The following is a 20,688-nucleotide window of genomic DNA, read 5'->3' as shown; positions in this document are numbered from 1 at the left end:
CTTTTAGATGAGGTTTCATTATCGTGCCACGATTCATTTTTGCATTGTTAAACAGATCGCAATGAAATCATATTTCCGTATGCTATTCCAGACTATGCGATTGCCAAATCTTATTCAGCTTACCCGTTGTTTGATTTATCAAAATTTTAAGTCGTTATTTAATTCCAACTCGAGAAAGGTTACACAGTACTAGATATCATTGTACTAAATGTTTGAAGATTAAACCTCATCATCATGCTAAAATACATATACTAAGACAAAAAAATCAGTGTGATATGAGGGCACTCGACAGGAGTTACGAACTTCAAGTGTGCGCTTATTCATCGTATTCCTTTGAGTAGCGGTAGTAGTAGCGGGTACTCAAATGTTCTGTTCACATTAATTAATATTATGTAGATTTTACGAATAAAAGCTGCTGTGGTTATTACATAGTGAAGTTATCCGAAGCGATTGTGAAGCTAAGATCCTTCTCTTGCATAGTTACCAGCTGATCTTATGACTTTTTTTTCCCAAGAAGAAGAACGCGCCAAGTTTAGTTTTGGAGTTGTGTTTAAACTGACGTTCAAAGTGACACTTGAAGTGACCTGATCTTAAGTGAGAACATTTACCTGCGTGATGTCCAGACCTCACGAACATGGTAAGTTAAGAATTTCCTGGAAGTTTTTTTATAGCCTAATAAATGCCAGAACTGAGCGCTAGATTAAGGCTTAAGCTGATTGACGGAGGCCTCTATGTGATACCTAGCTCCTACCTAGCTACTACCTACTAGTAGGTACCTATAAAAAAAATAGTAGGTAGGTACCTAGCCTACTATAGGTATAGCCTAGCTACTAGTACTAGCTACCTAGGTAGTAGGTAGTAGCTACCCGTAGGTACTATTCGTAGATTAATTTTACGTCAAGTCCAAATTAATTACGTTACTACCTACTTAGCCACCAAATGACAATGGTCCAAAGACGACTAGGCTACCTACCTATTAGTAGGTATAGCTACTACCTAGGTAGCTTTTTATTCACAAATGATGGGGTAGCCTATTAGGTACCTACCTACCTAGTACCTAGTAATACTACTAGGTACCTAGGTATTACCTATTTAACTTTAGACCTTACCTATTGATAATGCTGTACTACCTAGGTACTAGATAAGATGGTAGTACCTACCTAAGTTCTCGCTGAAGGTTGAAGCTAAACACGTTGGCCAGTCAGATTGGAGTGTGAAAGGTAAAATAGTAGCTATACTAGTTTGTTTTTAATTTTAGATGTGATTTTAACAAATTTGACATTTCGGCTACTTATGGGCTAGCCTGGACCTATACCTAGCCCATACCTATCTTTCTGGTGATAGAAGTTCACTCTCGAAGTGGTTCAAAAGTCACATAAAGCTGTTGGTCCAGTTGCTGAATACTAACCACTGGTTCCATGCAATGTAAAAACACCATACAAACAAACAAACAATACTAGGTATATAGCCTACCTAGCCTAGTAGGCTATTCTTAGGAAATGCTAGGTTAACCCATTCTAGTACCAATCTCCCCTTATCTAACTGTACTGGGGGGGACCACAGTGGGAAAACCAATTTTTGGGGGTGCTGAGAAATTATGGTAATTTAGAGTTACTACATCCAACATACCAATCTAACCTTTTATAACGTAACCAATACAGGTCATTAAGCGCCTCAGTGGCGTTGTTAGTATGGCGTTTGCGTCCCACCCCGGTGGTCGCGGGTTCGATTCTCGGCCATTCCATTGAGGAGTGTGAGATGTGTATTTCTGATGATAGAATAACAACTGGTTCCATGCAACGTAAAAGCACCATACAAACAAACAAGAACAAATACAGGTCATTGCATTCTACCTGACTGGATTGGGCACGGTTATCATCTCATAGTAGACCTCCCAACCTAACCTTAAATTATAAAGTCTAATGTAGCCTATAGATGCTTGTTAGCTTAGCCTTCCTTAACATAACTTAAAATGTCATGTCACACATGATTATGGCTTCACCCTGCCTAGATTCCCTCATTTGACATGACCTATAGATGGCTTTAAATTGTGAATTGCTTACTGATTCGGTAGTCCTGAGTTCGATTCTCCGCTCTGCCTGCCAATGTGGAGTCAGAGGAATTTGTTTCTAGTGATAGAAATAAATTTCTTTATAGGCCTATAATGTAGTTCAGATCCCACAATAAGCTGTAGGTCCTGTTGCTAGGTAACCAATTGTTTCCTAGCCAGCCGTAGGAGAGCTGTTAATCAGCTCAGTGATCTGGTTAAACTGAGATATGCTTATAAATTGTAAAGAAACAATATTTGCTTACATATTTTGCTTATTTGTAGCCTTTTATTTGTTAGTATCCCAGGAAGGAATGGGGAGCCTCTGTCCTACCACCACTAACTTGCCCTAAGGCCCATGACCCTGGCTACCCTCTGTTGTTCCCAGTTGAAATCAATGTTAAATCTTTCAAGATCATAACCCATTGGTTAATTATAGTGTGGCAATACTAACATGCATGCAACTTTTGTGATTTTAATCATTAGGCTACTTCATCTATAAAATTGTTCTCTATAACACTCAAATATTTTTTATTAATTCACATTGTCCCCCATACGGGGGTAGTGCTGTGAGTGCACCTCATATGGTGCACTCTCGGCATTACTTAAGGTTCTATGCAGCATGCCTTTGGCTCCTAGTTGTAGCCCCAATTTGTTCTTTTTACTGTACCTCTGTTCATATTATCTTTCTTCCATCTGACATTCCACCTTCTCCTAACAATTGATTCATAGTACAACTGTGAGGTTTTCCTCCTGTTACACCTACCAAACTTTTACTGCCAATTTCTGTTTCAATGCTGATTGACCTCATTAGTTCCAGTGCTTGGCCTTGAGCCTAAATTCTATATTCAATTCAGTTCAGTTCACATTGTCATGGGGTTGTAGACTATTACATACTACTTTAGAAGTGAAACCATATTAAGCCATCATCAGTGAATGAACTATTCACTTCAAAATTTTAAGCTTTTTTAATTAGTTAATTTCAGGTTATCCTAAAGAAACTACATTTCACATGTGATGTGGACATTAAAAGAAGTGTACAATATGTAGTTGTAAGCCATTATGCCCTTTTATATATAGTGACTTTTATGAATTGAATGGTTTATAATTAAACTTGTAGTTAGGTATTTTAATATTTATACAGGTGGCTGGAGGACACCAAGACATCGAGATAAGCGGCTTGTCATTCAGAGCCTGGAGGCTGAGGAACCTGTGGATCAGGAGGGCAAAGTGATGCTTCCAGCTGCTGTAGTTCACCCATTCACTGAAGGGTGAGTTGCCAAGTATTCAGAATTGATGGACATTATGATAACTGCTGAAAAAAAGTTCTGGGTACTGGGTAGTAAATTAGCATTGTAACCTGTAATGTTCAGTTATCTGGGCTTCCAAATGCTTTGTGTGTTGGTGGTTCAACAGTTTTCGCTGTTCCTACTTCTTTCAAAAGGTTGGATGAAGCTTTTGAAAATCCTTGTATATATGCCAAGGGACTTTGAAATTGCCTTGAAAATAAGTGTTCAAAGTTAGAGAGAAAACTACTTTGGTCACTAGAAGTTAAAGCATGCTGCAGAAAGGAAGGACATATGAGAAATACAGAATTATATTTTATAGTTTGAGGGTTTAGAAAACACTGACACTTTAATATGGAAATAACAGAAATGAATGTTTTGAAAACAGGCTTGAGATGAATTAAACTTTTACTTTCATTGCATGGCAGGGGTATATGTAGCCATCGGATATTAGAAATAAAGTGTTCAGTAGTATTGACTGAATGAAAATTATCTTAGAAAGTCAAGGAAGCTTAGGCCCAGGTACTTCATAGATATGAGGTAGTTTAAACACAACTTTGAGTCATATTTTTAGATTTGTAGGCTGTCTGACATATCAGTTGATTAAGAGAAGAAGAAAAAACAAAACTAATTGTAGATTTTTTTTATGGTGTCATACTTATCTTATTCTATGTTTTCAGAGATAGCCCTGCTAATGCTGTGAGTTCTCATTTGCTTCATAGACATCAGCTTAACTACCAAAATATGCCTTCACCCTATCTCCTGAGTGCAGAGGTATAGTATTTTACATAGAGACTTTAAGTGTTACAACTCTTGTTTATTCGAAATTCAATCCCTCTTTATAAAGTAAAGTTTTCAGACACCAAACTTTAGACTCATTAGAAGGCATGTTTAGAATAATTTGGCGATTCAAAAGACTAAAAGCCATGTGTTTATTGGGAAGTGCAAACCATTGTTTCAAAAATACCTTTCTAATTTCAGTAGGCAGACCTCACGAGAATGTAAACTTTGTTGGTACCCTCACAAACGTTAGATGTAGCTGGTAGGTGAGAATTGTATAAAAATAATGCTAGTTCTATGAAAAGTCATTAATTCTTTAGGCTACTATGTATCATCTGCTGTACATATTTTTTTTAATCAAATATACTCTGTTGAATACTTTTGATAGAGTTATTAAATTTTTGGAAGAATGAACAATCACAGAAAGAATCTTTGAAACGTGTTTATGGTTGTATGAAATGCTACTGGGTTATAGTACGATTTATTACATAAAAGTACATCATATGAATGCTATATGAATCTCCTTGGCAATATGCCTTACAGAAAATATTCTTTTTTATCAGCTTATTGTTAAGTAGACCACCCATGAGAATGTGTATTTTATTGTATATTGTTTAGTTGTAAATTTTCTTTCCATAGGCATCTAGTACTCTTCCTCCAGTCCGCACAAAGTCACCCGCAACACCTGTTGTTGGCAGTGTTCTTCCAGCTCCAAAAAACCTTTATCATGAAAGATTTCAAAGTACCCCTAATAGTCAAGAAATTGAGTTACAAACACTACGCCTCCAGGTAAGAGGAAATACATACAAGTTGTCCTTCACTTAAATTGACCCTTTAAATAGATCTGCTAATTAACAGATATATAAGAAAAGTAAAGGAGTTTCAATTCGCAACTGCCATTAATTTATAATTGTGACAATTGCATATAAAGTATAATTATTACAATATTGTAGTTGTTACTGTACATACTAGGGAAATGTGAATCATCCATCATCATCTGTGTACAGCTATATTGTACTACATAAAAGGTCTGGTTTGTATGCTTAGGGATAATACGAATGACATTTAAAATTTCTATTTTTGTACATGAACTTCCCTGACAGATATATACTTAGCTATAGTCTCCGACGTTCCCGACAGAATTTCAAATCTCGCGGCACACGCGACAGGTAGGTCAGGTGGTCTACCTTACCCGCCGCTGGGTGGCGGATGTACGAACCACTCCCGTAAGCTTGTCAGATTTTTCTCTGTCGCGGGAACGATAACAACTGTTGTCGGTTCCTCTCGATAGTTTTTCGATTCTCGCTTGCCTGGAGTTAATTTGGACTTCTTTTGGTGACGTATTCGCTTTGTTTGGCTTGGCATACGCTGATTGTGGACCGGTTTGATTTTGAGTTTGATTTTCTTTAACGATGTCTGACCTAGATTCGGTAGTTAAAACTTCGGTTTTGTTTAGGGTTTGCGTGAATGAAGGATGTAAGGTGAGGTTGCCGAAAGCTTCGGTAGACCCCCACACGGTTTTGTTATGAAATGGCAGGGGGAATGAATGTTCTTTTGCTAAACCCTTATGTAGTGAATGTAAGGGATTGAATGAAGAAGAATATAAGGCTCTCTCTTCTTATGTTAGGAAGTTGGAACGTGATAGAGTGCGTAAGGCTTCCTCTAGAAGTTCTAGTAGATCTAGAATGAGTGAGTTGGATGTGGATCCTAATACTAACGTAGAATTAGAACCTTCTTCCCAAGTTGCAGCCCCTGCTCCCCGCACCGAAGCCGAAGATTCGCCTTCGGAGGCGGCAGCTCTGAGAGCCACGATTCGTTCTATGGATCAGAAGATTCGTCAGTTGGAAGGTAAGGAGAGTGTTAGTGATCAGTGCAGTGTCCCCAGTGTTGTGGAGGGTGCGTCTGACCGGCTCCTTAGTGCCTCTAGGCCTAGACCTCTTCCAGACTCCCAGTTCCAGTGGAGTAGGAAAGTCGAAAGCCGCAAGAGGGCTAGGGAGAACCCCCACCGGTGCAGGCGTCCCCTCGGCAGATCCTGAAGTACGCTCCCAGGCTGCCTCGGATCGCTACAAGAAGGAGCTACTACGCCAATGCTTCTCCTCTTCGTCGTCTCCCTCTCCGAAGAGAGGTTGGAACTCCCCGGATGCGTCGCGCCCGTTGAAGAGGGCTTGGAAGGCTCCCTGCAGTCCTTTGGCTTCTAGTCCGGAGGTTTCCCGGAAGAATCGTCGGTGGAGGCGAGAAACCCAAGAAATCCTGTGATCGTTCTTCTTCTCGCGCTCGCGCCTGCTTCCGAGGAAGAACAACAAGATTCGCCTATGAGAGTACTCGCGGGACTTCAAGCTCAGATCACGGCGCTAGCAGACTCTCTAGCAGTTAGATCACGTAGGAAGAAGGACGTTTCTCTTCCGATCAAGAGATCTAGGCGCCGCTCTTCAGAGGATCGTTCTCATCGTTTTTAGAGGCGTTTCTCCTTCATATGGGGAGGTTTCGTATGAAGGTAGGGGCTCGCGTGAGCGCCCTCGCTCGCCTGGCTCTCTTTCGACTTTCTATTCAAGGCGCCAACATCGGTAGGACGCCTCTATGGAGAAAGAAGTTTTTTCTCAGATTGGATTCCCGCTTCCGCCGGTAAGCGCACTGCACCTGCTCATCACGCTATTTCTTCAACTCCCTCGCGTGAGACTTCTCCTCAGCAGCCTCAAGATTCTAGAAGGCGCCCTTATGCAAGTAGGCGTTCTTCGTCCAGATGTCACTCTCCTCGAGTGTCGGATCGTGACTTCTCTCCTGACAGGCATCAAGAGTCTGGTAGGAGTCGTGTGCATGATAGACGGCCTGCTGTTAGCCGCTCCCGCAAGGTAGGCGCCAAGAGCCTACTGCACATCGATCTCCTAGTAGGCGCTCGTCTCTTTTAAGGCGTCATACTCCTGATTATTCTCCTCGGGGCAGACAACAAGAGTCGTTTCAAGCGCCCTTCTCCGTGTAGGCGCTCTCCAGCTTCTAGCGCACTTCTCCTGACCGTTTGTCTCTTGGTAGACAACAGGAATCTCGGAAGCGCCCTTCTCCAAGTAGGCGCTCGTTAGCTTTGAAGCGCCTCTCCTGAATGTTACCCTCTTGTTAGACGTCAAGAGTCTCGCAAGCAGCCTTCTCCTAGTAGGCGCATTTTCGCCTTCCAGTCGAACTTCCGTTGATCGTACGCAACTGGACAGGTATGGAGAGCCGCGCAAGCGCTCTGTTCTCGATAGGCGCTCTTCTCCTGGCAGCCGCTCGCCTCGGGATAGGCGCAAAGAGTATAGTAGGCGCTCGCCTCCTCGTAAGCACCCTGTGGATATTTCCGAGGATTCTCGGAGTAGGAGCCCTACCTCTCCTTCGGCTGAGATTCTGTCTACCTCGAAGAGGGAGTCTCATCGTAGACATCCCAGATCTTCTCTTCATTCTCCAGTGGATGTGAACTCTTCTAAGAGAGGGCGTTCTCCAACCTCTCGCTCAACTCCTACTAGGATCCCTTCGTCACCTAAGGATCTTCCGCGCTCGCCTCGACAAGACGTCCTAGAAGGTTCGGATGAGGAACCGAACACTTCTGCTGCTGTGTCTTCTTACAAGAAGCTTACAGAGCTACTTTTGCAAGTTTTTGGGGATTCCCTTTCTCCTACGGCTCTCCTCCTCTCCACTCACTTTTTTTTCAAACGGCGAAGACAGCGAAGAGTTCTTCTTGTGTGAGGGATGAAGCCAACTCTTTCTATGAAGAAGGCACTGAGGAGTTTTGGTTCCTGGATGGCTTCCAAAGAAGAAGCGGGGAAAACGATGTTCGCTTTTCCTCCTTCGAAGTTATCCAAGGACGCGCTGGTTTCTGGTATGAAACAGGAGAGTCCTTAGGATTGGGTCTACCGTCTTCGGCTGATTCGGATTTTTCGGCGCTGGTAGATTCGACAAGGAGAACTGCCCTTAACTCTGCTAAGACGACTTGGGCAATGAATGAATTGGATCACATGCTCAAAGGCATGTTTAGAGTGCTAGAAGTATTTAACTTCCTTGATTGGTCGTTGGGAGTCCTAGCCAAGAAAATTGAAGTGCCAGAGTCAATTTCGCCAGAAGATCTTATGTGTGTTTTGTCTTGTATGGACAAGTCGGTAAGAGACGGAGCGAGTGAAATCGCCTCCCTGTATGGGGCCGGGATCGTGAAGAAGAGGTCGGTTTATTGTTCCTTCTTAACGAAGTCTGTCTCCCATGCCCAGAGGTCTTCTTTGCTGTTTGCTCCTCGTCTGCTCAGTTGTTCCCTAAACATCGAGTGCAGGACATTTCAAGATCACTGTCGGCCAAAGCCACCCAGGACCTTTTGGCACAGTCGGCAAGAAAACCTCGCCCTTCCTTCCCTACCAAGGCTAAGAAGGAAAAAGCAAGTGTTCGAGAACCCTTTCGAGGGGCGTCTTTCATCAAGAACCTCTACGTTTAGAGGTCGTAGACCTTCAAGAAGGGGTAAGACTTTCGCCAAGTCTGTTAAAGCCCCCAAATAACTTGCAAGTCCTTCAAACAACGGTGGGCGCCAGACTCTTAGAGTTTGCAGAAGTCTGGGCCCAAAAAAGGGGCGGATCCTTGGACCCTTTCTATTTTGAGGAGAGGTTACCTCATCCCTTTCGTCGAAAGACCTCCCTTGACGACCATCCCAAGGGAACTGACGGCCAGGTACAGAGACCCCATCATGAATCAAGCTCTCCATCTAGCAGTAGATCAGATGCTGGAGAAGGAGGCTATCGAACTAGTGACAGACCATCATTCATCGGGCTTCTACAACCGCCTTTTCCTAGTTCCGAAGTCCTCAGGGGGATGGAGACCGGTGTTTGGATGTAAGCGCCCTGAACTTCTTCGTAGAAAAGAAGAAGTTCACGATGGAAACGCCTTCATCAGTGCTGGCAGCACTTCGTCCAGGGGACTGGATGGTTTCCTTGGATTTACAGGACGCTTACTTCCACGTACCGATCCATCCTTCCTCGAGGAAGTTTCTCAGATTCATGATGGGGGGGAAAATTTTTCAGTTCAGGGCTCTGTGTTTCGGCCTCTCGACGGCCCCTCAAGTGTTCACGGGGATTTTGAGGAATGTGGCTCAATGGCTTCATTTGAAAGGGGTGAGGATATCCATGTACCTCGACGATTGGCTAATAAGGGCCAATTCAGAAGATCGTTGTTTGAAGGACTTACAAGTAACTTTAGAATTGACGAAGGCTTTGGGACTTCTCGTCAATTTCAAGAAGTCGTCACTAATTCCCGAGCAAGAGTGTGTGTATCTCGGGATAACAGATGAACTCTCTGAGTTTTCGGGCTTTTCCCTCGCAGGAAAGGATAGCCCGAGGATTCGAGAGAGTAACAACCTTCTTAGGGAAAGAAGTATGCACAGTGAGGGAGTGGATGAGTCTGCTGGGGACGCTCTCCTCGCTGGAGCAATTCGTTTCCCTAGGAAGGTTGCACCTGAGACCGCTCCAATTCTTTCTTCATCGGAATTGGAGTCGTCGTTCTCAGGATTTGACGTTCTCCCTGTCGTTATCCCAGGACATCAAGAAACATCTCTTATGGTGGACAGATCCCAACCTCTTTGTGAAGGGACTGTCTCTTCAATCACAGACCCCCAACCTGGTGTTGTTCTCCGACGCGTCGGACACGGGGTGGGGTGCAACTCTGGGAACCAGCGAAGTGTCAGGTACCTGGGTGGGGGACCAGGTAGCCTGGCACATCAACAGAAAGGAGTTGATGGCTGTGTGGTTGGCTCTGAAGGCCTTCGAGCCCAAAGTAGCCAGAAGAATCGGTAGTGCAGGTCAACGCGGACAACACTACAGCTCTGGCATATATCAGGAAACAGGGGGGACGCATTCCTTCTCCCTGTACGAGACAGCAAGAGACCTTCTTCTGTGGGCAGAAGAAAGAGGAAATCAAGCTTCTCACCAGGTTCGTGCAGGGAGAAAGGAATGTAAGAGCAGATCTCCTCAGCAGGAAAGATCAGGTCCTTCCCACAAAGAGTGGGACCCTTCATCTGGATGTATGCCAGAGCCTGTGGAAGTTATGGGGCAGGCCACACATAGACCTCTTTGCCACGTCTAAGAACAAGAGGCTGGATCCTTACTGCTCTCCGATATCGGATCCAGAGGCATTAGCAATAGATGCTCTTCTTCTAGACTGGAACGGACTCGACGTCTACGCGTTTCCCCCTTCAAGATCCTGGGGCTAACCATCAAGAAGTTCGTAGAGTCCGATTCAACGAGAATGACCTTAATCGCTCCCTTTTGGCCGGCCCAAGAATGGTTCACAGAGGTACTGGAATGGTTGGTGGACCTTCCAAGATCGCTCCCGCTAAGGAGCGATCTACTCAGACAACCCCACTTCGACAGGTACCTACAAAAATCTCCTCGCTCTCAGTCTGACTGGCTTCAGACTGTCCAAAGTTTGGTCAGAGCGAAAGGCTTTTCAGCAACAGCTGCTAAAGCAATCGCAAGAGCGAGAAGACCTTCCACCTTGCGTGTATACCAGTCAAAGTGGATGTCTTCAGACGTTGGTGCAAGAGGAAGAACATTTCCTCTTCCAGTACTCTGTGACCCAAATTGCGGATTTCCTTATTTTCCTCAAAGAAGAATGTCATCTGGTTGTGTCAACTATTAAGGGATACCGCAGTATGTTGGCGGCGGTATTTCGGCATAGAAGGCTTAAAGATATCCGATGATAAGGACTTGCATGATCTTATTAGATCATTTGAAACCATTAAGCGTCCTCATGTGGTACCAAACTGGAATCTAGACGTAGTTTTACAATTCCTTGGATCGTCTAGATTCGAACCTCCTAGCTTAGCCTCTTTCAAGGATCTGACGAAGAAGGCTATCTTCCTTTTGTCCCTTGCTACAGCTAAGAGAGTGAGTGAGCTCCAAGCTATTGAGGGCAATGTAGGGTTTAAGGAAGATTCTATGGTGTGTTCGTTTCTTCCAAATTTCCTTGCAAAGAATGAAAACCCATCACGGCCTTGCCCAGGAGCTTTGAAGTTCGTAGTTTATCTTTTCTAGTAGGGGAAGAGCCTGAAAGAACTCTTTGCCCTATGAGAATTATGAAGTATTTCCTTAAGAGGAAGGAACAACTTAAGGCTAATCAAGATGTGCTTTGGTGCTCTGTAAAGGACCCCACTCGGCCCATGTCGAAGAATGCTCTTTCCTTTTTTCTGAGAAGCCTTATTACAGAGGCACATGTTGCTTGTAAGGAAGAACATTTTAAACTACTGAAAGTGAAAGCTCACGAGGTGAGAGCCATCGCAACTTCGCTTGCATTCAGAAAAAATATGTCTGTGTGGAACTTGATGGAGGCGACTTTTTGGAGATGCCAATCGGTTTTCGCAAACCACTACCTACGTGATGTAAAAATCACATATGATAAATGCTTCGCCTTGGGTCCTTTCGTATCGGCGGATTCGGTGCTGGGGCAGGGAGCTGAAACTTATCCTGTGTAATTTTTTATATGTTACCCTATATTTTATATTGTTGTTTTTTGGTTGTCTGAAAGAGGTTGCAGGAGGCACCTCTTTTTGTCGTAATATTAACCCTTTGTATTTTGGTTAGGTGGTCTGGTGGGTTTTGGCTCCTTGCAGAGGTAGTGGTAAGGATCTGTTAGGTAAGCGGACAAGGTCCCTCTAACATCATCCGACTTGGATTCTACCACAATAGGGGATCACATTATCCACAGACTGGTAGATCCGAGAGTCTTTCAGCATCAGGTCACGTCCTAGCTGTAGCTCTCCAGGCAATGCAGACTCAGAGATAGTATCTATGAAGTCTTCATCCTGAAAAGGTGAGAACCAAGGTTTTTATATCCTACAACATTAGTTGTTTCCCGTCTTACCTGTATTATTGAGCTGTCTCTTACCCTCCACCAAGGGTGCCAATCAGCTAAGTATATATCTGTCAGGGAAGTTCATGTACAAAAATGATATTGTTAAACTACAATAAAGTTTTGTACATACTTACCTGGCAGATATATACGATTAATGGCCCACCCAGCCTCCCCTCAGGAGACAGGTGGAAGAGAAAAATCTGACAAGCTTACGGGAGTGGTTCGTACATCCGCCACCCAGCGGCGGGTAAGGTAGACCACCTGACCTACCTGTCGCGTGTGCCGCGAGATTTGAAATTCTGTCGGGAACGTCGGAGACTATAGCTAAGTATATATCTGCCAGGTAAGTATGTACAAAACTTTATTGTAGTTTAACAATATCATTTTTTCCAGGAAACCAGGACTGATTTTTATTATCATTTTCAGCAGTTAGTAGGATTTTTTCATTATCTCAAACACTATTTCTATATATTTAGAGGGATGACAAGCACCTCTTTAGTTTTAATCTTTTTTTTCAGGTACAAGAAATTCAGAATAAGTTGAATGGGGGCATTTTGTCAGATCCAGAATATCAACAGCTGCTAAGTGAGAAACAGTCTTTGGAACAAACTCTTGGGTATGTAATATCTTGGATTTGAAAGGTTTATTTATCATGTATGAACACAGCATTTGATCTTTAGGGCTCCATTTAAAACTTACTTCCAGTGTAGTCTTATTTAATTCAGCCAAATTGGATATGGTTGTTATTAAGTACTACTGTAGTGTAGTGTAGTGTGAATAGAAGCAGCTTCATGATAATATTGTATTTGGTTATTCCTGTGAATATACAAAGAAATAAATAAATATGGATATTTGCCATGTAAGATGAAATAATTTCATACAGTTCTCATGATTATGTAATATTGCAGAGCCACAGAACATGAACTGCAAGAATTGAAAGTTGTTTTTGCCAATTTGGAAGAAAATGCTACCCAAACAGAAAAGAAACTTAATCTAAAGGTAATATATAAATCTCATCTACAGTCAAGTATTCACCTTGATAACTTAAGTTACTGTTTAGGCTAATGAATAAGAATGCAGAGAGAATCATGAAAATGGTTGTTACTAGTACGTATTTAAAAAAAAAAATGAAGAATCCTTAATACTCTTGAAGTCCTTGTACTAAACAATTTTATAATTCAGCTTAAAGAAACCAAGGAAAAGCACCAGATCCTGATAGAGAAATATAATAAAGCATCAGAAGAACTTAGATCAGTTAAAGACTACCTGCAGACCATTCCTACTCAAGCAGAGCATATGCAGTTACAGAAACAACTCTCCAAGAAGTCTTTTGAAATTGCTCAACTTAATGAGAAGGTTAATACTATGGCAAGTAAGTTAACATATACTTCAGTTAGTTTATTATGTAAAGAAGTTTAGATTTAACAATCTTTACCTCTCATACATTTATGTGAATTGCATATTTTAAATAAACTGTGTTAAAGGTCATCAAAACACCTGTATTCCAGCACCTGTGGGACTACTATGCATGCACCATTTGCCAAGTTGTTCTCACTGTCTTCATTCCATTAATCATTCAAGCATTCTTCATTTTCATTTATTCAGTGTTACCTTAATTTTTTTTGTTATGCATTTTACTTTGATGTATAGGTATTCTCAGTTTCTGTCAGAGCACATATGGGAGAATACTTTATAGCTCCTTCCCCACTAGGATACTGGGACTTCCCCTCATAATTTCCAATTTGTCCATCTTGCCTTTGGTGCTGGGTGTCCTGTAAAGATTTGTGAATCAACTTAGTCCAGTCAAGCCTTGGTACTTTGTGCATACAATACTGTACTTGTTTTTGACTTATGACACACAGCATGCCTCTGTGTAAGTATCAGGGTCTGCCCTGGTGTCCTTGTAGTTTCTCATGTCTCCACAGGAAAAGGACCGTCATCTATTGTGTTAATCTTGTTATGGACATTAGCGTTCCCCTCTACTTACAAAGATATGCCATAAAAGGTTGTTAGATAAGTGATTTCTCCTGCCCAGAGTTCTTTTAACCCTTTGTATCCCAAAGTTATCTTTGGACACTTCCATTACTGGTTGTGTATCCATGTTACCATTTCCAGTGCCCACTGTCAAGGACCAAATTCCTTCAGATGACACCTCCTCTCATGCCATTCACCCTCTTTCAAAATCATGGAGTTATCATTGTGCAGAGAAGAGGAAAATATAGATAGGCTCTCTTCCTCATATTGCTGCCCTGAACTGCCTCTGAAAGCTCAACTGTTGCCAGGAATTATTTTTGCATACCCAGCATATGCAATAATTAGCCAATGCACATTTGACTCCAAGACAGATTATTCCATCCATGCCTTCTTACTCTGCTTCCCCTTTATGGCTGGCAGATGGGTTAAGCTGGTCTGATGTTTGTGTGAGTAGTTATCTCACCTCAATACTGTATTTACTGAGGGAGCTTTATCTGCATGTGTTTTAAAGGATGGGAATTAATTTTTATGTTATGATATGGTTAAAAAGGTATTTATCGTACATTATGCCAAATAAATGGAAAAAATTCCATTCATAAAAAATCACAGAAAATGAGTACAGTAGACTTAAGTAAGCTTTCTTGATAACGCTTAGACTACCCTAATTTTCACATGGCAACTTGGTTTTTGGAATGACAGCATGTACACAAGGCATGTTTCTGAAAAATGGTCAGAGCATTTTTAAGCTACTGTACAAAGTTATTAGTAAAAACTTGTTTCCAGGTTCCAAGTAGCCATCATCCTTTATAACAGAGTATGTTTATAATAGTTTAGTTTATGAAGATGGGAAATGTTCATATGTGGGGTATATTTTTTAAATACTAATTAATTTTTTGGCAGGACAGATAGCACAGCAAAAAGAGAGAGAAAGTAAGCTGAGTCACAGTGTGGATGTGCTAAGTCAAGAGAAGGATGATTTGTTGCTGAAACTCAGATTGAGTGAAAGCATCCTTTCGGTATGTATTTATATACATGTACAAGCATCATAAAGTAGCCTATTTAGTCAGTTCTTTTTTATGAGAAAAAATGTAAGAATACCTGTGTAATTTATCTATTTTGATGATGTTTATGCCTTTCTCCACTGTGAACATGCAATGGCTTAGGATGTTAACCAATGCAAAATGACTTTTATTTACAAGTACCCTATTACTTTATTTTCAAGTAGATTTCTTTGAATTATCTTGTAATTTTTGCATGTGTATTTATAACTGTGAAATTTTACCTCATAGGACATTGAGAATCAAAGAATTTTAGCAGAGGAGAGAGGAGAAGATACAAAGGAAAATTTGTTGTGGCGTCTAAATCAGTATGAAAGAGAGTTGGAGAGTGCCAAGAAGGTAATGTGTAGTGTTGTTTATTGATAAAGTAGCATTTTTTCCAATAAAGTTGTGTTGATGAAAATTTTACTCAATTTCTTTAGCTGTATAGTGATTCTTACGTTATGAGTTCAAAGACTCCTAATCCTCATGCTGTAACCAGTTGCTATACCAAATGTGTACTTTTTCCATGGAATTAAGGCACCAGATTTTATTCTTTATGTATATAGTATACAAAATACTACGTTCTACCATGTGGTAATGAAAATTGGCTTTTTTTCCAGTTACTCAGCTATAGGAAAACTAAGATCGAATGCTTAAATAAGCAAATCTTAGAGCAAGATAGAAAATGTAGTGAAAAGATGCAGAAGGAGATGGAATGCAGTGAAAAGCAAAGGGAGGATCTTTGGGCCTTGCAAAGAGAACTTGAAGAATGCAAATTGACTGAGCAGAAGGTAAGAGTTTGTTTCGTGGAGATTCATAGGTTTTGATATACTATTTTGCTAAGATATCAGTCAACTGAGTAATTTATTTGCTTTGAATAATTGTATGGAGAAGGTTCCAACCTTAGAACGCACCTATTCATAATTCATCCACTGAGGAGTGATGCATCTGGTTTTGTGGACAAAAGGTTGAAGTAATAGATTTTATGAAAAAATTTATTACCAAACCTACGTACTTTTAACCAACACTTATTTTTATGTTTTTAACTAGACGAGATCTGCATTCAAGAATCTTGAGGAAACGCACAAGAAACTAGAGGACCAATTAAAGGTGTCACATACACAGATCAAAGGTCACCAAGAAATGTGTTCCACCATTACAGCCTTGTTTGAAAAAATAAATTGTGCTGTCCTCACTGTAAGTAATTTTTTGTTCATTCTTTGAAGTTAAGTTTCCCTATTGAAAGATACATGTACTTAAAATAATGCTGTAGAGCACAAGCTGAAATACCAATGCCATAAAATATCAATCATCTCATATTTGCTTAGCCAGTGAAGTCACAGTTTTGTAAAGATAGACAAATGTAGGTTTTTGTGTAAAAGTATGAGTGATAAAGAAGTTTGAAGAGTGACTTGGAAAAAAAACAGAGAAAAGGGAAGGAAAGCAAATGGAAAAATATTGATAAATATACCAGCATAGATGTGGTTTAGTTAGAAAGTCAGATTGAACAGTAATTTTGAAAAACAATGAACCGTTATCCATTATCAAGGTTTTCTCTGAAGTAATTAGGTAGATTTAAAGAATCACACGAGTATTCTGTATAGTATACATAACTGCTTTGTGTATATGCTTCCTAGCAGCTAACCTTGCATGTATATATTTCCTGTATAAAATTCATAATTATGTAAAAGTTTTAAATGCAACCTAATTTTTTGTGGTTGACTTTTTTTTTTTAAAGGTTTAGATAGATTATTTATTCTTAACTAGACCATTGAGCTGGTTTATCTGTCTCTCACAGAGTTGGCTCAAATGATTTGTCTTTTATTAATTAATAAAGGTTAGAATTTATTTGAACTCATTTTTTTATAATTGGGTTAACTGGAAGTGATGGAGTGTCTGCTGAAGTTTCTTTAATGTCTTTCCAAAACTTGACATGCAATGTTGATAATATATTGGACACACTGAGCTGTTGAAAACTGTCAAGAGAGAACCTATAGCCAACAGTCTCAATGTGCAATTCCATGTTGGGTCAAAGCAGTGGCATCCTCTGTACCAGGATTTTGCCAAGGAATCTTCTATGAATGCCTAATTCATATACTAGTACTAAGTTAAATCTACATGCATTTGTTGGAGCAATACTTAACAGACACTTAATCCAGGAAAGTTCTATTAATTGATTTTAATTATTAGGGTTTGGCATTCTGAGTGGAATTTGCACTGTTGGTCTAGCAGGTTTGTGCTTAAAACTGTAAGAATAGACAGAATGGCCATATGAAGCCCAGATATACCGTGTGGAAAAAAAGCCTATAAAAGATTAAAAAATGTAAGAGAAGTATGTATATTCATTACAATTTTGGAGAATTACTGATAAAAGTGCTATACAGGAAAGGAATTTTACAGCTTGTTGGTAATGAAAAATAAAGGCATCAGATAAATTTTTGTACTATTGGTCTTTGTTTAATAATAAAATGAGCTGACTAGGCTAATATTAATGAGTTATAACAGGTGGATAGGAACAGAATTAGCTTGGTTAAACAGTGATTGCAGGAGAGGGATAGCAAGGCCCAGGGAAACCAGATTACTCAGTATGTTTGATTTCCAAGCATGCCTATGATAGGCTGGTGTTAAGTTTGTGTAACTGTTTAATTTTTTTTTTATATAGATTAATTTTGTTTTTTGTATTATTACTAATTGTACTGTTCTTCGTATATTATCTTATTTGGGCTTCCTTCTCAACAGTTTAAAGATCTTGTGGAGATATCTTCACAAATAAGTCAAGGAATACCCCCAGATCTCTCCTTACTTTTAGGTTTTCCAGGTGAGTTTTAATGAATTCATTATTCTCTCTTAAGAGTAAGATTTTTTTATGTACTCCTTGGCTTAGCTATGTAACATATTTGAAAACTTGTAAGGAATTTGTGGCGAAAATTTAGGAAGACAAACTTTAACAAACCTTACGTGCCAGGATTTAGGTATGTAGAAGGATGTTAGCCATGAAAGTGATCTCCAAGTTGTGTCATGGAAAGATGTCTGGTGTAGGTACAGTATTTTCTATTTAAGACTGCAATTGATGTATGTAAATAAAAAATTGCTTATTAACCAAGTTCTCAATAATTTTACTTAGGGAAAAAATATATTTATACCATGCCTTGACATCTTACGGTCTCAAAATCCAGACGATTCCCTTCATTCAGCCAAGTATCTCAAGATAATAGTTTCACATTTAATAACTTTTTTATTTACATTTCCCATTTGTTTTAACTGCACCTTGTATAAAATTCTGTACCTTGCCATAAGGAATGTATTAGAAAAATTTTTTTACCTTTCATATTTCAAATGGAATGTTTTGCTCTTTTCATGTTTCCTTAGACTCTGTGGAGAGGTTAGAAAATCACATTTTAACCACAGACGACTTGAAGTGCCGACTGACTGAAGTGAATGAACTCATCCACCAACTGGAAAGTATTCGAGCAACTCTCCAAGATAAATATGCAGGTCACATAGCTGTGAATGCTTGTCCTCAAATGTAATATTAGGTTTATAGTGAGTTTTGGTTAATGCAGATACCAAATGTCACAAGTTAGCTTTAACTTTTGCTAGTATTGTCTATTTTTTCAGAATAACATACATATTTGTTCTTTGGGAAAGGTAGTCTTGACACTAATTTTGTATTTTGAGTTGATAACCTTGTCTATTATGTTTTTCAATGTAAATGTACATAAAAAAAAAAAAAAAAATGGAACTAATCAGTGATGAACCTACCCTAAGGATGTATTATGTTCAGTTGATACCAACACGAATTTTTCAAGTTTTCTCACAAAATTTGTCAATGTAAATTGTTAAAGTTTTCACACAAAATTTGTCTTTATGTAATATTTTATTGTCATATTTTCCCAGATGTATATATTCTCGTTGTCTATTTTTTCCCCCCAAAAAAAAATCCCATCACTTTTCTCTATCCTTATCTTACTACAAGTATCACCTTTCTCCTTACCCTACTCTAATTCTCCATAACTGCTTCTTTTACTCCAGCTGTGCCTGCCTGATCTATCATGCTCAACCCATTTCAATTATTGAATTTTTCTTTTTCCCCGGACTGATTTGCATTTCATCTCTGCAATTCACTTATCCATAATATAGAGTATTCATACCCAAGCCACGAAACGAATCTTACAATGGTAACACCTTTTCAAAGTCTCCACTTCCCTTCTGTTTCTGTAATGTACAGTAGCACAGGCAGTACATCCCCTCCGTATGTTTTACACGGTATCTTAGTTTTCATTGCATTGCTTTGTATTTCTGCTAGTTTTTACGTGATGCCAATTGCATAGCAAGATTAAAAAAAAAAATTAAAAACAGCCTTTATCAATTCTGTAATATTGTGATATATTTATAAAATACAAAAATATATTTATTAAACAGCATATTACATTGACTTATTTATTCAAATGAATTTGTCACCAATACACAGTGATCTTGGCCAAAATTCCAATTTGTGCAGTCCAAAGATGTCAGGAATAACTGAACTTGTTTATTTCTTCAACGTCCCCCTTAGGGGTCCTCAAAGAGAATATGACCAAGGCCTTATGAGTGAGAAGAACTGTGTTAAGGGATATAGTCAGTCATATTCCAAACTCCAATCAATTCAACATCCTACTGGGAATTTTCTAAGTACTTTTGCCTGATCTTTCAGGGACCAACTAAAATTAATGGGTAGTAGGCGGCAGCACAGCCAATAAATTGGGTAATAGGGAGGGAGGCGGATGGTTGAGGTAGACTTAATCCCTTGGGCATAACCCCATGTAGCAATGTCAGTGTAGTATAAAACTTAACCCGCTCAAAAACATCCTACATGTTCAAAGACAGTCTTGGAGCCTATTATATTTAATATATGGTTTGTTCCTTGGTGAATAAGAATACTTGACAATTTACAAACAGTGGGGCTCCTTCCAGGGGACAGGCCATTAGATTGAAGCATATTATTGTACTCAATATTTTTTTCCTTGGTTAATAGGAATACTTTATATTTAGCATAGGTGGGCTTACTTCCAAGCAACATGCCATTATATTGGAAAATTACAATTTTTGAATCAAATTGTATTTTTCATAGCTAACAAACCTGAGGTTTGAACAATAGAATAATCATCTGGCGCTGGCTGCAAAGCCGGTAAAAACAATGAAAGATTGTAACACAAGGAATCTGTGGCATCTGCCAACTCATGCATATACACAGTGGATGCTTGGTCATCAACCAAAATTGTACCCCAGGCAGGACTTCTTAAATAGTTTCCAGTCTTCAGGTACCATTGTAAGATTACTCTGTTCAAACGAATTTATAAACCATATAAATCTCCCTTTATAAACCAATCACAACCAGGATATAACAGAGTGCATTAAGGGGGGTATTAAAAATGTCCCACTCATTTTCCAAATTTAATCACATTAAAGTTAAACCAGCATAAAAACTTCCACTTTAGCTTGTCACCTAAGTTTACTAATGAATTGTATTAAAAAAAGTATATAATGATTATATAGTCTTATGCTGAATTCAATTTACTTTTGAAATGTCTAAATAAAGAAGAAACTTATGAAACCAATGTTTCATGTATAAATTTGCTAGTAAATCTCGGAGCCTTGGATGTTTCTATCCCATCCTTTACTCCTTAATGCAGGATGTAACATCAATGAACACATCTAAATTACACTTGTTTTC

The 20,688-nt window shown here is 39.6% G+C and overlaps 2 protein-coding genes across 6 annotated transcripts in view; one reads left to right on the top strand and one right to left on the bottom strand.

The window, feature by feature from the left end:
- Window positions 1-401: 401 nt before the first annotated feature.
- Window positions 402-20,248, top strand: LOC135201730 (myosin heavy chain, clone 203-like). 3 transcript variants are annotated; one of them, XM_064230936.1, is made up of 13 exons: window positions 402-637; window positions 3,168-3,318; window positions 4,014-4,107; window positions 4,753-4,902; window positions 12,480-12,577; window positions 12,870-12,960; window positions 13,144-13,333; window positions 14,836-14,951; window positions 15,225-15,332; window positions 15,596-15,766; window positions 16,026-16,172; window positions 17,715-17,793; window positions 18,345-20,248. In XM_064230936.1, the coding sequence occupies exons 1-13, from the start codon at window positions 616-618 to the stop codon at window positions 18,503-18,505; spliced, it is 1,578 nt and encodes a 525-aa protein (XP_064087006.1). In that variant the 5' UTR covers window positions 402-615; the 3' UTR covers window positions 18,506-20,248. The 3 variants fall into 3 exon arrangements, with proteins under 3 accessions (XP_064087006.1, XP_064087008.1, XP_064087007.1); XM_064230938.1 differs by having other exon boundaries at window positions 409-637; window positions 3,172-3,318; XM_064230937.1 differs by having other exon boundaries at window positions 410-637; window positions 3,192-3,318.
- Window positions 20,249-20,395: 147 nt separating this feature from the next.
- The window catches only part of LOC135201731 (RNA-binding protein cabeza-like), a 45,632-nt gene continuing 45,339 nt past the window's right edge, over window positions 20,396-20,688 (bottom strand). For all 3 annotated transcript variants that reach the window (XM_064230940.1, XM_064230939.1, XM_064230941.1), the window contains one exon: window positions 20,396-20,688. This exon is cut by the window's right edge and continues 66 nt beyond it. The gene's annotated coding sequence lies outside the window, so the exon portion shown is untranslated.

The sequence above is a fragment of the Macrobrachium nipponense genome, chromosome 28, assembly GCF_015104395.2.
Source record: "Macrobrachium nipponense isolate FS-2020 chromosome 28, ASM1510439v2, whole genome shotgun sequence".
Classification (NCBI taxonomy): domain Eukaryota; kingdom Metazoa; phylum Arthropoda; class Malacostraca; order Decapoda; family Palaemonidae; genus Macrobrachium; species Macrobrachium nipponense.
Note: the sequence above shows the minus strand (reverse complement) of the source record. Positions and strands in the feature narration are given on the sequence as shown.